Source organism: Protopterus annectens, chromosome 11.part0 (assembly GCF_019279795.1).
Source record: "Protopterus annectens isolate FY-2018-M chromosome 11.part0, PAN1.0, whole genome shotgun sequence".
Taxonomy (NCBI): domain Eukaryota; kingdom Metazoa; phylum Chordata; order Ceratodontiformes; family Protopteridae; genus Protopterus; species Protopterus annectens.
In genome coordinates this window covers 1,061,247,622-1,061,267,020 of record NC_056745.1, presented here as the reverse complement: position 1 = coordinate 1,061,267,020, position 19,399 = coordinate 1,061,247,622, and the positions used below count along the sequence as shown (strand labels likewise).

The following is a 19,399-nucleotide window of genomic DNA, read 5'->3' as shown; positions in this document are numbered from 1 at the left end:
GTCCTATTAAAGCTTGTCTAGTCTTTCTACTGTTTAAATATTACAGGCATTATTTTATGGGAAGCCGCATGCAAGGTGACTAACTTATATGCGTTCAATAAATTAATATAAAATTGTATACGATCATTCAAATTGTAAGTGTTATTCCATACTTACAGTGTAGGTGTTTCCTTGATATACACATGTCTTTGGAACTGAAATTGTATAAGAAAAAAATAAATATTTATGTATAATTGTCTTTCACACTGAAATGTTTTAAACAACTGTAGTAGAATATTTCATGCATGCAGATTTTATCTGATATATTTAAACAAGTGAAGCTTAAGCCATGCACAAACTTAACAACAAAATGTAATGTTTTCATTTAGTACAGTACAAGCTTATTGTTGGAAGACATTGGTTCAGAATTGTCTGTAGAATTAATTACTGTTCAGCCATACACGTGTTTATCCATATACTAATATTTTATTTGCATAGACCTGACAATTTTTGATATTAAACCCAAGATCTCATAATGCTAACCAGAATTATAAAATTCATACTAGTTGTCAGAGAGGCAAACTTAATAGTTTTTCTTTTTCCGTTGTTGAGACACTAGTGTTGCTGACACACCTGGGATAACATAACATTTCCTTTTTCACAACATGAATAACTGAAATGACAGAATAAGCTTTTGGTTTAGTTTAGATTTTATTGTTCCTATCTTACTGTGATGATGTCATGTTTAATTTGTGAATTGTTAATTAGTTAAAGCCTATTGTATACAACTAAATGGATTCCATACTGCTCGTGATGTAGTTGATTTGCTAAGGTCACACACAATGAACCTGGGGGTTATGGAAATCAAGCTAGACTTTTCACTGTGTGACATCTTGAAACCTCTTGCATTAGAGGCAGCGTGGGATATTTTGCAGTCACCTCAGTGATAATGGACATCCGTTGGGTATGACAACCCTGTGTTTCCAAATGTTAGCCAAATTTTCCACTTATACTGTGCTGATGAGACCATAAGAAGACCAATACATGTATGTCCATAGCTAGTGGGGTTTGGGTTTATTAGCCTGAGTTTGTCCATAACAGACTTAAAAAGAAAAAGTCATGGACATTCAGAATTTCCATATAGCTGAAATACCTGATGTCCTTTTGGGGTCATTTGCATATATCCCATGTTGCCTCTAATGCAAGAGGATTTTCTTTTAGTTTTTTTACACCTCTTAGCATGGGATATACATTATCCAGTACCTGAAAAAAAAGCACTTAAAATCATCACATTCAATAAAATGTGTAGCAATGTATTGCTCTGCATGATACCCTTTATGCGGCACATAAAAGCCATAATATATATTTGTTATACAACCTTTTCATGGCTGTACCTACATAAAAACAGATAAAGGAGGAGTAACATGCAATATGCTCTGCCATTTGGCTATGCCAGTCAGCATAAGCCCTAAAAAAAAGTCATTCTATGGAGTAACAGGGCTCACAAACAAATCAGATTGATTTTTTAAATATGTCATTAATACCATTCTGGAAAAGGCTACCCTCCATGCCAAGTAGTTATCCTATCTGCTATAATGACAATTGTTGTAATATGCTGTTGTGCAGTTACATTTATTATTTTTTCTGTCTCTCTCTCTCTTTCTCTGACTGTTTACTTCATTAATAGCCTACATGAAATATCTGTGTTTTAAATAGGCTAATCATAATATTCTTATCATTCTATATTTTATAATTTTCTTTTAAAAGGTTAAGGATGCATATTTTCTTTGTGTAGAATTGCATTAGTTTCAATAACTTTTATATATCAAAATGCCTGTAAAACATTATTAAAATCATCCTTGTACAACTTTATACCTAAAAGTTAATATGTTTGCCCACATTAATATAAATCTTGAAAATGTACTAAATAAACATCTTCCTGAAACAATCATAATGTGTCAACAGTGCTGCAACACAATATTCAAATTTCAACAATAAATTAAAAACAGACATACATATCTTGTTAGAAAACATATAATTCATGCTGCCATTGCACTGTAAAAATATTTATATTGCTTGGCAGGGGGGTTATTTCCATCCCTCCCTCCATGACAGTGCTCTGCAAATGAAAAAAAATCTTCAGAAAGAGATGTTTGTCTGTTACAATTAAATCAGGATGAGTCCAGACATTATTAATAAGCATCATCTTGACTTTAGGTTCATAGGTATATACTTGGCTAACAACCAGAAGGGCGTTTATAAGTCTAACCACACAACATAACCCAATTGTGTTCCTTGTAACATGTACATCTTAATTGGAGGGGATGTTTGTTAGGAGGGGTATGTTAGTTAGGAGAGGTAGGTTTTTTAGGAAGTTGCTATAATGTTATGTGCAGGGGTATGCTAGTTAGGGAATGCTTAATGTTGACCTCTGTCTGTAAGAGACATGGGAACTAGCCTGGAGAGGTTTTTATGATTACTCATCATAGCCTAGTGTCTGTCTGTAAGATATATGTGAGCCAGCACAGGAATGAATTTACAATTTCTCATCCAATGGTTAAGGTTACATTTAAATAGGTTTAGGTATAGACATTACCTTACATGGATAGAGAGCCTATTCTAGAGCATGGGGATCCTTTGAGGCACATATCTGTTTCACCAACATGTTCTATTTATGTTTGTAGCAAAGTTCAAAATCCTGGATCTAGCGTTTCTGGTGCTGCTCATTTTTCAGATGTGTAAAGGCTCCATCAGGAATGGATTTATGGATGCCTAATATGCCAAATGCAGATCAGTTCTCAAAAACTTTAGGAAAACAAGTACTGAGACAGGGATCTAAGGCAATTTATATAGGACAGAGTGTTAAAAACCTGGATTCTCTTGGGAAGGAACTCTGTGGGCATTCCAGCTGTTGCTTATGCCTAGTTAGGTACATGCTACTCAATGATGGGTCTGATAATGGCCCAGTAAAGTGATACTATAACATCCTTGGGCCTGGAAGCCATACCTTTATTGATTTTCTTACAATCTTGGCTATGTGTTGGTCAAATGTCAGATTACTATCTACATATTTTCCCTGATCTTGAACTATTGGGTCAACTCTTAGGGGCGTCCTATCAATAGAGTAAATTCTGTGGGTAGACATTTTCCTAAATGGCACTATAATGCACTTCATACCTATCAATTGTCCAGATTTTCAAGGAATGTCCAGATTTTTGCATCATATTTTTTGTCTGTTCCTCTTAACATTTGTGGTTTTCTGGCAAATCTCTGATGATTGAAGTCATTAAATAATAACATCTACTTGAGTTTCAGACCTCATATTCTTCGGAAAATACATTCTGGAACAAATCATGTTATTCTAGCAACATTCTAAGTTTATAAGAGTAATATTTAAAATATGTTCTCATTTTGTCCTTTGTACTCCCATTATTTTAGGCTTTGTTCAGATTTATTGTGCTAAGAGGTTGAAAAGTGTTATGCAGTTCTTTGTACTGAGTTTCAATCTGTGATTTTGACACCACTAATTTATCTGTGTTAGACTCTCTTGCAGGATGTTATTGTCATGAGGGGAGTTTATAATAACTCCCATGTGAACTTCGTGAGCCCAATGCCTTTGACATTATCTTTGACCTCCAAGAAGTAGATGCCAAACAGGATTGGGCCCAGCACAGAGCTTTGTGGAACTCTGTTGGTGATCTGCATCTTAGTGGAGGAGGTCTCACCAATTCTGACTTCTTCGGTCATACCTGTGAGCCAGCTGCCAATCCAGTCAGTTATGTAAGGATTTATGTCTAGTTCAGTAAGTTTGTCCGCAATACCTAAGTGGGGTATTGTATCAAATGCCTTAGCCAGGTCTAAGTAAGCAGTATGGACCATTTTCCCTTCATCAATTGTCTTGGTTACCTTCTCAAAGAAGTCTGCCAGGTTAAGTAGACATGACCTTCCGTTGACAAAGCCAAACTACGATGAGTCCAGGGTCTGTAGGTTGCCAATTTCTTTGTTGATCATTTCAATGATAATTTTTCCCATGCTTTTGCATATTAAACTAGTCAAATAAATGGTTCTAAAGTTTTCAAATTTGGTTGATGGTCCAGTCTTGTGAAGGGGATAACCATTGCCATCCTCCATTCACTTGGTACATAGCCTGTTCTGAGGCTGAAGTTGAAAATTGTCTCAAATGGTCCTAATAGGTCATGTTTCAGGCTATTTAGGAGGCAACCTAGGATACTGTCAGGTCCCACTGAGGCTGTGTTTTAGCCTTAGTGAGCACCACTATGACCTGTTCCCTGATGATAGTTGGAGGCTTATGCTAGCAGGGATTTCGCAATGAGTGTGGGGGGGGGGACTGGGATGGTGATTTTGAACTGAACTTGTCATCCAGCAGACTCACTATGTCACTGTGCTCAGTGAAGGTAGCACTCTTTACTGTCAGTTCTGCACACTGTTCCATGTTACCTGTAAGGTTTTGAACACAGGTGTAAAAGGAGTTGTGTTTGTGTCTAGCCTAAGAAGCTATCTTGACCTCATAATTGGCCTTGTTGGATTTAATTACTTCTCTGAGTTTCCTGTTTAATTTAATTAGTGAGCTGTTGCCTTTAAGCCATGGTGGTGCAGGTTTAGCATTGTCACCTCACAGCAAGAGGTTTTCCTGTTCGATTCTCGGCTGGAGCTGTGGGGAATTTGCATGTCCTCCCTGCAGTCAAGTGGCATTCGAAAGACATGAGTGAATGACCATGCCTTCATTGAAGGTTGGAGAGGCACCTCAGCACCATAAAAATCTACTGCCAATCATTAGCGGTGGTGACCCCTAACCGGGAAAAGCCGAAAGACAAACAACAGTGAGCTATTGCCTTTATGAGAGTAGCTTTTTCCTCACTTTGGCCATGATTTTTTTTCTTTTTGTGATATGCCCTGTTAAGATTAGGATTCCATCAATGCGGTTAGTTTTTGGGGTATGTTTTGGGCTGACTTCTAGTAGGTGCAGCAATCTATATGCAGCTATTTACACATTTGGACAGTGCTTCTGTCAATAATTCTGCACTGGCTGTTGTGAAGTAGTTTGCTTTAGAATATTTCCTAACTGTAACAGTTTTTTGCTGAGATTTCCAAACCAATATTTATTTCAATTGAGACAACTTTGTGATCTGACCTCACCAGTGAGGACATGTTGGGGGGAGGGTTCAGAATATGGTGGTATAGTGCTGTCCCATATTGGTAAAAACTAAGTCCAGTATGTTTGAACCTATGGTTGAAGTGCACAGCAAAAAATCAAGAGCATTTGTGTTAATAAAGTCCTAGAAGTCTTGTGCCTGCGGTGGAGGCAGTATTTGTTTCCTACATTATAGAGGGTAGTCTTGCATGAATGGAGTATTAACTACCATTTTGGTGCTTCTATCACTTCCTGTGAGGAGCTGTAATATAGAGTGACACCATACCAATTGTAATAATTATACATTTACTTAAATCTATATCACAATTTTCACAGGTTTGTTTAATTTTAAACAGAAATGCAAATTTACTTAAATCTGTCTCACAATTTTCACAAGTTTAATTTTAAACAGAACCTCAGCAGAATCTTTAACATAGAAATCCAGGCTTTGCATCTTGTACTTCACGTAGTGCAATAGATACATCGCATATCATTCTATGCATCATCCTGCTCTAAAATGATAGGTCTAAGAAGGGGTGCTGTAGAATTTCTGTGTACTTTTGGTTGTCCTAAAATAACTAACAATATTGGCTTGAAAACTATAAAGCATTCAGAATGAATTTTAGCCCAAATGAATGATGGAACATACAGGTTAACCAGTACATTTATGTTAAGAAAAGTGGACTGTGGATCCAGAAGCAGTGCTATATGGATTAGCAATTGCCTTCTTTTTATGAATTTTAATGCGTTTTCAGACAATACCAATGGATGACGGAGACATTAGAAAGAGAAGGCAAATAGCAGGTTACTGAATTGGACAGATAGATGCTTTTGGAGGTTTGATGCAAATACATGGACTGTAGGACATTCTGGATACAGTCACACATTTAGAAATATGCACTGGGAGAAATATGTTGAGGGATTTCAACTTAAATAATCTGAAAGTTTTCTAATACATTTTATCTTACACAGAGAGATGGTAAGTGTCTTCAACATAAAAACAAGATGTGTGGTAGAGCAAGTGTAATTCAGTACATTAAATCTATTTTGCTTATATCTCCTTACATGACTGTTGCTAGACTTCATGTGCTCACCACATGGAAGTTGATTAAATGAATACAGAGAAGATGCATATAGAGCATCATCGATAATAACAGTGTGCAGTTATGAGGAATGGGCGCACAGTTTGGAGATAAAATATGATAGAAATGTAGAAGGTAGAGAGAGGTATTCCAGAAGGGAATGAAATGTTTTAAAATGAGTGGAACTGGAAGGTAGGAATGATAATGCCGACCAAATAATGATGGCTTGATTATGAACAGATGTTTGAATTCTTTTTTTAACTGTGATCATAGTTAACTATATTTCCTACTTGCAGATAATGAAACAATAGTTACATTTAACACAGATTTAGACAGATTGAGGAATATTGCAAATGGAAAGATCTTTATTTATTAAAGCCAGTGAATGTTTGCTTTTGGGTACTTGTATTAATTGGCACATTTGATAGAAATGCAGAATTTTATTGTAACTGACTGCAGAGCAGTTGGGAAATGCAGGTGAATGTGTTGAACTAATGAAACAAAAGTCATGTTTAACATTTTTGTATTACAGTCAGCTGTACTAAGTTTAGGTTCTAACATCTGTTTGTATTAAATAATTTGCAGCTCACAACATAGAAAACAGAACATTATAACTTACCACACTGAGATACTGGACAACAGGAACCATTTGAAAATGTTTTTATTAGTTGCTGATCTGCTCTGCATACAGGATCTTGAGGGCAAGTTTTAGGTATACAAATCACTGAAGCTGTGGTCTTATCACAGATACATTCTTGACAGAAAGTGGTCCATTTGTCACCAGGCTGTAAGCAAAAAGGATATTATTGATCTTTACTGTATTCTGATGTCTGAAATTCTATGTGGCACACATTGATAAAATACTGAGAAATTTCCTAATACTTACATTGTATTTGATTTGATTAAAGTTGCACGTAAGTGGTTCTGGAAAAAAAAAAAAAAAGTGGTCAACACCCTTACTTTCCTTTCCTGTTGTTAAGTAAAACATTTCTTTTTTATAGTAGATCTCTGATGGGCTATTCAGGTTTATCGACAATCTTCCTTTGTTCCCGGATTAGTCTGAAAGTTATAAGTAACCAAGATGGCTGCCGTCACTGACAGTCAGTGTTTAACTTTTTCATAGCCTCTTTAATTCTACCTATATAGTAGCCGTCAGCATCCTTGATGCATACTTTTTTGTGCCCAGTCCATGATAGGGTAAGTTTTGCTATATAGATAAGATTCCTGTATTGGCATTGCACAAGTGCAATGAAATTTGTAGCAATTCTCCTAAGGTGCATTTACACAGAGTGAACATGAATAAATAAGAGAATACAACACAATACAATACTAAACAATACAATATAATGCAATGCAATGTAGTAAAGAACTAAGCTATTGCACTTGAGTATAATAATTGCACATGCCATGAAAGGAATAAGTGCACAGGAATGTAAGCATATATCTTATAGTGCAAATGGTTATTAACTGTACTCAGTGTGAGTATGTAACATTGTTCAGTTCACGTATAGCTCTGGGATAGAAACTGTTCTTAAGTCTCTTTGTCCAAGAAGGAATGGACCTCAACCATCTGCCAGAAGGCAGCCACTCCAAAAGGTGATTTCCAGGGTGAGAAGGATCTTTCAAGATGTTGACTGGCCTGCTGAGATAGCGAGAGCTGAAGAGTTCCTCCAAAGAGAGCAGTGAGCAGCCAATGGTTTTCTGGGCAGAGTTAATGATCCTTTGAAGGGTCTTCCTGTCAGCTGCCAAGCTATTGGCAATGCTATGATGTCAATGATGATACTGCAACATTGCAGATTCCCTTAGTTATACTGGATTTCATAACAGCAATGCTAATTCCTTCCAGTTTCCTCACTAAAACCACATCTTAGCAGCAACTATGCATTGTTACAAGGCGCAGTGTTTTCTGAATCTAATTTGCTGTTTTACATGTTAGGCATATGAAAGTGGACACATTCCTTGGACATGAAGGTCTCTTTATTTCTTATGCTTTTTGTATAAAATTGTTTTATATTTTCAATTTCTGCAAGTACTAAGCACACTTTTCTCAGACTTTATCTGCTGCAATGTGTATTATCCATTTTAGATTTGTGACTCATTATTTACCTATTTATTTACTTATTTATTTATTTTTGCTAGTTTTAAGTCTTGGTTGTCTTTCTGGATAGGGTTATATGGTTTACTATCAAATTTACAAATGGAGATGCTCCTCAGATGGATAATTTGAAACGTAGATGTTCAAATTTCCATCTTGCTGAACATGTCCATGTTCAAAAGTTAATATCAGTGAATGCACTGTGCATTCACTGATATTAAGTTGATGTACTGTAAAGAGATTGTGGTACAGTGTGGTCGAATCTGATGGGTTCAATCAGCTGATTTGCATTGTGCCATAGTAGTGATATTGATTTTTTGTTGTTCTGATTCGGAGTTGCAATTTTGATATTAAACCGGGTTATACTTGTTCATTTACAAGTACTGTTTACCTCTCCAACTTGAATACTGTATATCTGCCACAGAAAAATCTGATCAATACATGTAAATATGTTCTTATGCTCTTAATGCTTAAGATGTTTTTTAATGATTTTCCAAATATTGTGACCAGTTCTTTCTTTCCAGTAAGGCACTGCTTTCTTTCAAAAATGACATTGTTTTCATAGTTGTCAATGTGTGAGTTTCCATGTTTGTTTATTTATTGTTTGAAAGCTAGAATGCACTTGCTTAAAATCCTACATTGGTATTATGGTGTTAAACTGATAAGAGGATCTGCAAATATCTTACATATTCAGAAATCCATTTAACCCCATTTTTTGAAAATTCTTTCACTTTTTGTTTCTTTCTTCCAGGTAATGCTGGAGACTCTGTGCACAGAAAAATATCTAAGACAGGTTCTGGCAAATAAAACAAGTCCATTGTTTGAAGCATAATGTGGATCATTATGGTTCATCACATTGAGCTTGATGCCTTTTTCATAACCACTTCTATTCTGTGCTTCATGAACATTTCAATAAGTTAGTTATGCAAAGAAAACTCAGAGAACATTTAGCTACAATGCACCTGCATTACAGTTTTTATGCGCAAGCTTGCAGATGATCATTTGTTGACATCAGTGGCTTAAAGTGTTGCCCCTAAGAATGCAGATCTGTCTGTTCATATTCTACAAACTGTTCCTCTGTAGATACAATGTTATTGTCTCACTGTTTTCAGCTTCGATGATGTGGTCAGCAACGTTTTGAAGGGGAACCATATATATATATGTATGTGTGTGTGTGTGTGTGTGTGTGTGTGTGTGTGTGTGTGTGTGTGTGTGTGTGTGTGTGTGTGTGTTTATACATAATACTCATATGCACGTGTGTACACACACACACACACACACACACACACACACACACACACACACACACACACACACACACACACACACACACACACACACACACACACACACACACACACACACACACACACACACACACTGTCAAAATGAAATAAAAAGCTAAACACTTAATAAATGAATCAGTTAAATTATCACATTAATGTATTCAAAACAGTCTGCACCCTTCATCAACTTAAATTAGATATTTACATTATTTTGTAACAAAAAAAAATATTGAGTAATAACATTTACGGAAATTGGTGGGAATGAAATTGTCATTAAAATTTCACTAAGCATTTTCATATGATAGGAAGCATTTTCTCAAATTTCTCATACTTAGAGGTGAAATGAAAACACTGAATTGCAATGTTTTTTTTTTTCCCTGGCATATTTCTCCGAAGTAGAAAATAAAACTGTAATTAAATGTGTCCAGCATTCTTTAAATTCACTTATACTTTCTTACTGCTTAATAAATTGAAAAGGTTTCATCATACCACAGTAAGAACTGTTACAGCATGGATCCAAAGGGTTGGGTGTTATCACCAGTTTTTCAGTTTTACTGCAGACAGGATATGGTGGGCATCCATGACACTGACATGTCACTGAATTTGAAACTGCATCACACTCACAGTCAAGGCAGCTGTCGGACCATTTATCATTAGCCTGTAAAAGGACAGACAGATTAGCAAGTTGCAGTACATGTTATCAAGGGATTTGTTCTTCATTCATTATTTACACATATGTATATAAATCAGGATAATTACATGCAAAATAAATATAATGTTGATTATTAATGAAAATGATTAACTAAATACTACATAATTGCAACTACCAATTGCTGTTTTGGTAAAACACATACACGATAAAGATGGAAGACTTAAAAAAGCAGTAAGATATTTTGTAGAATGTTTGAAAACAACGACAAATGACTTTCAGTTAAAGTCTGTGAAGCCTTCAGTATTGCCCTATAATTCTAATCTTTCAATCTATTGCCATGCTTTGAAGTTCAGTTGCCATTCCTCTGTTTGAAACCGAGATGACTGTAAATAGAATCACAAAAGTGAAAATAAAATAAAAGGTATATAATTGGCTTAACAATTCTTATATTTATTCTTACATCATGGAAAGATGTAATTTTTAACAAAGTTCATAAAATAACATTCATTTAAATTGAATGTGTTCTATATTACATTCTTCACTGATTGACATCTTCCTTCTGTGTAAGTATACACACAGATTTAGACCAGCGGTTATTAGACCAGATTAGATAAGGACTGTAAAATTACTATTTGGAAATAAAAATCTGACATGAGTAGATTATGAACACTGAAGAAATGTGGCAAATTGTTTAGTGAATTGAACATTTCTCTTTACAAAGCAAAATACTTGATTTCATAAAATGATGTATTCACTCATATATTATTTTTTAAATGTACTTGTAGGCATTCTACATTTCAGTTTTAAGATGCTCAACAGTAGAAGAAACAGGAAACTTCAGATCCTGACCCAAAGTTATTTTATACATGGCCACATTTCATCGATTTTAAAGATTTTCCAGATTAGATATCCCAAGGTAACTAAGTCATACAACCATTCACACCTTTTTCCAGGGCAACCAAGTCTAACAACCATTTATGCCTTTTCAATACCCTCCCTCATGCCACAATTCCTTCTATAGTCAATCCTGGAGTAAATGTGTGGCTTTCCATCCAGTTATCTAGGTTATGTCTAAAGGCGGATCGCAAGTGATGCCAACATAGAAAAAAGAGTTGAAGTCCTTCATGAAATCTTGATATACCTTGTGTGCTACACGGCCATGATCTATAATTTCCCTAATTAACTTTTTCAAGGAAGTTTACCAGATTCAGTAGACAGGCTCTACCTTTCACTGACCCTGTTGGGAATAAAGTCTAATAAGATTCTTGATATCTTAGTTTGTGTGGTCAGTTGTCTAACCTGCAATGAGTTGGTAGCAGTGATGAAACAATGTTCATGTTATTATTAAAGTCATCAAAAACAAATCAGCCCAGCACAGTATACATATTTTTCTAAGTGGAAAACTAAAGCAGCATAGTTGCAACTGAATATGTTACAGAAAGAAGATAATTAATAACTGACGATTGGTTGGTATTACAAGCTGCTCCTTTTTGGCTGTCACTGTGGTGTCATTAATACTGAAGGAAGCAGGTCATTGATGAAAAGTAAGATATATTAGATAGATGGATCCTGAGGCAATTTAAACACTCTGAGCATATTCTTGTTTTGTATAGTAGCACTGTTGAATCTGAGCCATTGAGAGATATGCTATCTCTTGCATAGGTAAGGAGTTTGGACATATGGGGAATGTTCATGCATGCAGACTGAAGGACATTCATTCCTTTAACAGACATATGATATTTAGTCACATTTTAAAGCCAGAAGTTATTTATATGTTTGTCATTGCTCATGAGGAATCCATTCTTTATCTTTGTCTTTTGGATTAATTTGCTGGGTTTTAAACACCACATTAATCTCCACATAGTAATCACTAAAAGTATATAAACTGCTTTCAAAATTGAAAAGTTTATTGAAGATTTATTGACTAATGGGATCTATATCACCCTTTTCCATTTATGGGAAAAAACAAATAGTATAAAAGTGTGTTATGATGAGCTGACATTTAAGGTTGGGAGGGTGGACTAATGGTAAAGGTGTCTGCCTTACATACACGAGGTGCAGGGTTTGAGTGTCACAAGGGATAATTGGCTATGCTTAAAATGGCTCACAAGGGCAGTTAGCCTAGTACTAACCTATGAATGTCATAAGGTTGGGTGGTTGGCCTAATGGTTAAGGTGTTTGCCTTACAAACACAAGGTACAGGGTTTGAGTCTCACAAGGGATAATTGGCCAGGCTTAAAATGACTTGCACGGGTAGTTAGCCTAGTACTAATCTATGTATGTTCTATGTTCTATGTATTAAAAAAACAAACATGGTAGAACAACAGTAATTAAAAGACCATAACTTTTTACTTATAAAAAATATCATAAGGACTCCCTTTTCATCTGAATTCTCCATGAACTAGGAATAAATAAAAAATGGCACTGCAAAGTAAACTTGTACTAGCAGGGCTTTGTGATACGTGTTGTGCTTGCAGTCTTTCAAACAATAAAAAGTAAAAATGCCATTACTGACCTTGTATTGCGTTTCCTTATACATACATGTTACAGGTTCTGTAAGGAAAATGGAAACAGAAGAAAATTAATATACGTGAGCTAGTTTTTGAAATAGAAAACATATTTAATGAATTTAGTTAAGGAATCTGAGATGAAATATTAAGCATTCCAAGAAACAATGTACTATATTTAAATATTCATTTTTAGAGAAGAATAAAACTGTGTGTGCGTGTGTGTGTGTGTGTGTGCGCACATGCTTGCTTACTTGTAGATAAATGCCTCTGTGTGTTTTTGTCTATGTCTGTGTGTGTACAACACCATAGCACAGTGATACCTGTTTCTCACATTTTGGGTCTGGAGTTTGCTCCTGTCCTGCACTCACTGTTTCCATTGGGTTTGAATGTTCTCACCATTTCTGTTTGACTAATTGAAAAAAATTCTCCATATATAGCTCTCAGCCATTTAAGGACTAATCTCAACAAAATCCAAGACAAATTCAGAAATAATGAGGGACAACCAAGGACACTTAAAATATTAGTACAATTAGTGTAATTCACCACCTATTCTCCAAAATTTACAAGTTTTAGGAGGGATTAAGACAGACAGATCTAAATTTTAAGTCATAATCAGGGACATCCCTGAAAATTAACATTTGAGAGGTATTGTGACTCAGCTTATGGTTGAAAAGGGTTCATGGACAGGCTCCTTAACAAAGGATAATATATATGCCATATAAACCACTGGCTGGGATTTAACTCATCAAGTTCCATCCAGTCAAAAATGGTTAAATACTATATGAATAAAGAGGTAATTTTTAATTATGTTAACTCCCTAATTACAAAACAGAGCACCAAAGGACACATGCTCTTACTGCCCTATTTTGTGATTGCATACTTGGAAAAAAGGCATGTTTTTCCACTGTTTTATATTTTGTGATTACATAAAACATACATAAAGTGTTTTAACAGTGTTTTTGAAGGGTAGTAATCTCTCACCTCACCTTGAAGGTTGTTGCACCCTTTACACCCTGCAACTCTAAACATATAAATTCTGATATCACACAACAGTGTGGAAAAGGACAAACAACTGATCCACGACACTACTACACTACATAATATGATCAGTCGCGCACTCATCCTAGTGATCTATCTGCTTATCTATATGACATAATGCAGCTAGATCTGCATTGAACCTGACTGCATAAGTGACAGGTGCCTGTGTGCATAGTGTCATGCTGACACCTGCAAAGACAAGACAGCCAGACTGTATTTAGAAAAAAAGAGGGATGATGGATATCAGGATTCATCACAAGTACAAATCAGTCATGGTATATCAGTGGGAGAAAATAAGGCACTATGCCTTCAACATTAGTGCAATTTGTATGTCAGCAAGCTAATAAGAAAGTGCTGAATGTCATAATGGTATAGCACACATCTGAAGCTGACTCTAGAGCTACACTTACTTCATTCTCATGTATAGCGCATTTACAACAGTATCACACAGTAGAATGCTCATTAATATTCTGTTATACTGTCATATTTACTGTGGACCATTAGGGTATAAGTAATTCTAAACTGACAGAATCAGCAGTTTTATGATCCGAACAGTTATACCTCAGTGGTCTTGTTAAAAGATGCGGTTTTATGAATCTCATTAAGGCGAAAAGGAAAGAACATGTAAATGTGTCTATGAAGTACATTGCTGTGCTAGGAGAAATTTTAATTTCTTTGTGGATATTTGAAGAATATCATCTCTCTCTCTCTCTCGCTCTCTCTCTCTCTCTCTCTCTCTTTGTTTATTCAGCTTGAACTATTGCATTTTGTCTTACTTACCACAAATCTGAATTGGGCAGCAGCTGTCTGAATCATTATATGTTTTTAGTACTTCATTGCTTTGACACTTAGGTACTGGTGGACATGCCCGTGGTGTACATTCTACTTGTTCTGTGATACCACTACATATGCAGTCATAGCAGTTAGAAGTCCACTGGTCCCCAATCTGGAAAAGAAAAGAAAGTACATAACTATTAAAATGATTTCACGTGAAATAGATATATCTCTTAACTGATGCATTACTAAATTAAATATTATAGTATTCTTACACAATTCTGCAGTGTTTCTTTGCTACCGACCATCAACTGCTGCTATGTCTTAGAAGCATATTGTACATTTTAAAACTGCATCATTGATACATTGTTATTATTATTATTTTTTTAAAGGAAACTTTAGTACCCTGACAAAGAAGAAGTCAGTAGAACTATTATGAAAATAGAGAAATAGAGTGTCTTATATTAAAGCTGCTTATTTGGTCTAGACAGCTGAAGCGATATAACAACATATTATGCAGTTCTTTACTTTTAACCACTTATACACATGAGCGTGAGCACACACACATGCACACACACAGGTTTAACTGAAAATTTAACAATACCAATTCCTCGGTATGCACCCAGTTATGTCCCCAGGGGAACTTACACATCTATGCATACATATGAATGAAATAGTGTTTGAATCTGCCAAAATATGTTAATTGCAATAGGAAGAATGTAGTCATTTTAAAAACACAGATAATGGCATAACTTTGCAACACCTATATCATACTTTGAACTTCTCAGCAGGATAGACATCCAACATGTTAACATATGTACCACAGCAATGACACAGTGATATTTTTAACTCCACTGTAATAGTTAACAAGTCATATTCACCTTAACAGCCATCAGACTAGTAGATCTGCTCTATCATTTTCTCTAACACTTATTAAAATTAAACATATGGACATTTCACAACTATATCTACTGTTGCTTCCTACCAAAAGTGCAAGACTCAGTACTGCAATTTCTGATGATTTTGATTCCCCTCCCAAAAAATGCAAAACTTTTGTAATACATTTAATGCATTTTTGAATGTGGAACCCTTGTGCACCACGCCCCTGACTAGAGAGGCTACAGTGCTTACATAATTTAGCAAACTATTGAAATAAACACAGCTGCTGCCTTTTTCCCTTCCCTTCCCTCTGTTTTGTAGTTAATAAAGCAGAAGTGGCAGCTGTAGAACAATATATAATTAACAGTGAGAGGGGTGGGAAGGTGGATAGTACTGATCAGCTGATATGTGGGAGTAGCTTTTCATGTATAATGGAAATGATGCAGGAAGGTAAAGGAATTACACCAAAATGAGAAAGAGTCTTCAGTTAATTTCAACAGAAACAATACAGTAGCAATGTAACCTTCAGGTAAGGATTACTGACAGTGGTAATAAACCAGCTATAGCAAAGAAATGTCCTTTTATGTGTGCTTATTTAGTCTGCTATCTGGGGGTGGCACAGGTGCAAGAGCCTCTGTTTTCAGCAGTCTAGATAATACAGACCTGGCCCATAGTAAAGAGTATAAGTATATTCTAGCTATTAGCATCACCTGTAAAAGACTTCAATGAATAATGCTTTGCACTGCTAGTAGTGCCTACTTTCAAGGATGTTGATGCTGAAGGCATGGGGGGAGGGGTAATTACAGTTCCAGTAGAACCACGTGGGCTCCATTATCTACAATTGAAGTTAAATTTTTCTTACTTGGCTGAGTAAAATACCAACCCTAACTATTCAGGCTCTTTCAGTTAACCAAGGAGAGATCATTCGGGTCAAGCAAAGCTTAACTCATGAAAGAGATGCAGCAGTTATCAAACTTTTTGGGGAAAGAGGCTTAAGGTGCTGTTACAATTAATCCTTCATTTATAGTGTATATTTATGATAATGTTGCTTAGATATGGCTAAGTGTGTCAGCTATGATTTGATCCACTCTCTTTCATCTGTTTCAAGTACCTTGGTGCTTAAGAAGTTTGGAAGGCTTAAATTCAATGGATGCAAGCAACTTCCATTCCTGCTATTTTTCAGGAAAGCTGTAGCCTGCCTGCAGTTAATCTTTCCTTCCTAATACTGGAGAATCAGCTCCCCCGCACACACTTTCCAGGAAGGATTGATTATTAAAGCCAAAGTAGAAAATAGAAACCATTATAGTTAACCAATCAACAAAAAATAAAGGTGAATTTATCCACAGGAGTACTAATTCATTTTGGGCAAATTAAACAAAAGCTAATGAGATAATAAAACATATTTTGTTCTAGAATACAGACCTATGTGTTTCCCTCTTGGATGCATATGAAGTAAACTGTCTAATTACGTTTTCTTAAGAACTGGGAATGGCATCATTTAAGAGTAATAATAGTTTATCTCCATCACTTGACCCTACTCAGTTTGGATTTGCCAAAAGGAGATCATGACTGTTAAACCTGGTGGACTTCTTTGAGACAGTCAACAAGGCCCCGGATGAGGGGAAATCTGTGCCTACAGCCTACCTAGACTGAGCCAAAGCTTTTGACACCACCCTTTATTGAGGCATCATTGACAAACTCACCCATCTAGGTATCATCCCTTATATCATTAGATGGGTCACTAATTGGTTCATTGATAGAATCCATATAGTCAAAATAGGGGAGTCCACTTCCAACAGCAGATATGTAACCAGTGGTGTTCAACAGAGGTCAAGTCCTGGAACCTCTACTGTTTTGAATCTATTTCTCCAAAGTACAAGCAAAAACTAAAGGTATGTGGCTGACAAAGTTTGCTGATAACTGCAAACTGGGAGTGGTCATAGAATCCCCAAATGATGTCAACATCCTACAAGTGGGTCTTATACAAAAATGATTGGTGCCAAAGGCATGGCCTTAAACTCAATGCAAAAAAATGTATTATCATACCTTTCAGTAAGAGTGATATTCCTGCTAACTACCACATCAGTAGCGACACCCAAAGTCCATATAGTGAGAGATCTGAGCACACAAGTTGAGAGCAACCTTACCTTTGATCACAATGTCTCCACAGTGGTAAGAAGGGCATTATATATTGCTCATCCCATAAGTAAGGACACTGTCTCAAGAAAAAAAGAAGTTATAACCACCTTGTACTCTTCCCTCATCAGGCAAATAATTGAGTAGAACTCCCCTTTTAGTACGGACCTACTAAAGAATCTGCAGCAATTAGACAGACCACAGAGGTTATGCACAAGGAAAATTCAAGGTCTTCAGCATCTGTCCTATATGGATCATTTGAAATCACTGTCACTTATTTGTTTTATACAGCCTACTCAGAGGCAATCTCCAGTTTGTGTATAGGGCAATCTCTGACCCAGCTTTATTGGAAATGCTGCATATCAGCAAGTCAAATGGTACATGAGTTACTCACTCTAAAGATATTAACCTAGTATGTCACATTAATAGAACCTGCTGGAGGGACAGATTTGCCTCCCAGAGGTTACCACACTTTTGGAACAGACTCCCACTTCATGTCAAACAAAGCACCTCATTGGCTCTCTTCAAACACAATCTGGACGATTGGATAGGTAACAGTAAATTCACCCAAGGTTTTCCACCTGTGTCCCTCTTGGACAGGGGCAATAGGTGCTGATCATGGAAATAAGGGTAGAACTTGTTAAGACTTATACAGGCCCTACAGCCATTATCCTAGTAACTTCCTATGATCATATAATTGGAGAAAAGGACCACCAATACTGAAGAAAACTAAAAAGAGGGGGACGTCTGGAGGTTTGCAAATCAGACACCTGCGAGGTTAAAGCAAAGCATCTGTCTTTAAAAAAATACCTCCAAAAGCACTGAGTTTATAGGGTGAAGCAGAGACTTAAGCATATGTTCTAGAATAAAACCTAACCTAGAAAGGATGAAGTAGTCATGGAGCAAATGGGGTTAGGTGAATACATCTTTTCATACATTTAAGCATAGTTCCAAATGTCCAGAAGAACTCTCCCAGGGGAGACACACTGACAAGGCACAATAAAAGTCCTGCAGAGAGGACTAAGACTGAGGTGAATTAAAGAAGGCAACAAGGAATATGCAAAAGACAAATTCACCTTCAAGAAACTGAATGAGATACTTTGAAAGTGAGTGTGGTACTACTATCCATATCCAGTCTGTATTCAAAAACATTCCTCCCTTTGGATTAAAAGTATCTACAGCAGGTAGACTCATTCACCCACAGATACACATATTAATTCAGTGATGAACAGTATTTTGCTTGGAATGGGAATACCAGTAGGTGAGCTGCCTAAATATAATGGCAGTGAAGGGAAAAGTCATTGAGAATTTACTGCCAGTATTGTTCAAGTATGCAGGAGTTTATCTCACCCACAAATATGTCTGCTGAAAAAATCTGTAAAGACAGGAGTACAAGGACTTGCCCGCATTTAGGAAACAGAGGAAAATTCAAGTCTAGGGTCATTTCTAACATGTACCAAACACTTCTAAAGACTGCTGATCTCATTTTCCATCTAAAATCTTGGGCTATCACATGTTCCCAAAGTTAGTGAAGTCACTGCCATCTTCAAAAACTCTGTGCCTTTATGAAACAGAAGAAACTTATTCCTTATCATCTCTGTTGTGAGAAACAATCTTCCCAGAACAAATGCTGCAATATCCTAGAGTCATATTCTTTAGTGGGAAAAAAATCAGGAAGTCAAAATATGGAACAGCATAACCACTGATATCCCTCAGCCTAAAGATTGTTGCTATTGAAAACACCCTTACATAAGAATTAAATAGGTTCATAGGTTCATACTAGGCTATCTGCCCTAGGGAATTTATAAGCCTAGCC

At 36.1% G+C, this 19,399-nt stretch overlaps 1 protein-coding gene across 13 annotated transcripts in view; it reads right to left on the bottom strand.

Annotated features, from left to right (window-relative positions):
• Positions 1-19,399, bottom strand: part of LOC122815694 (mucin-19-like) — a 505,085-nt gene that overhangs the window by 11,109 nt on the left and 474,577 nt on the right. For all 13 annotated transcript variants that reach the window (XM_044088394.1, XM_044088400.1, XM_044088403.1 and 10 more), the window contains 6 exons: positions 14,575-14,740; positions 12,762-12,799; positions 10,084-10,252; positions 7,100-7,137; positions 6,833-6,998; positions 157-194 (listed from right to left, as the gene is read on the bottom strand). In XM_044088394.1, the coding sequence (XP_043944329.1) occupies positions 157-194; positions 6,833-6,998; positions 7,100-7,137; positions 10,084-10,252; positions 12,762-12,799; positions 14,575-14,740 (615 nt within the window). The remainder of the gene's footprint in view (positions 1-156; positions 195-6,832; positions 6,999-7,099; positions 7,138-10,083; positions 10,253-12,761; positions 12,800-14,574; positions 14,741-19,399) is intronic.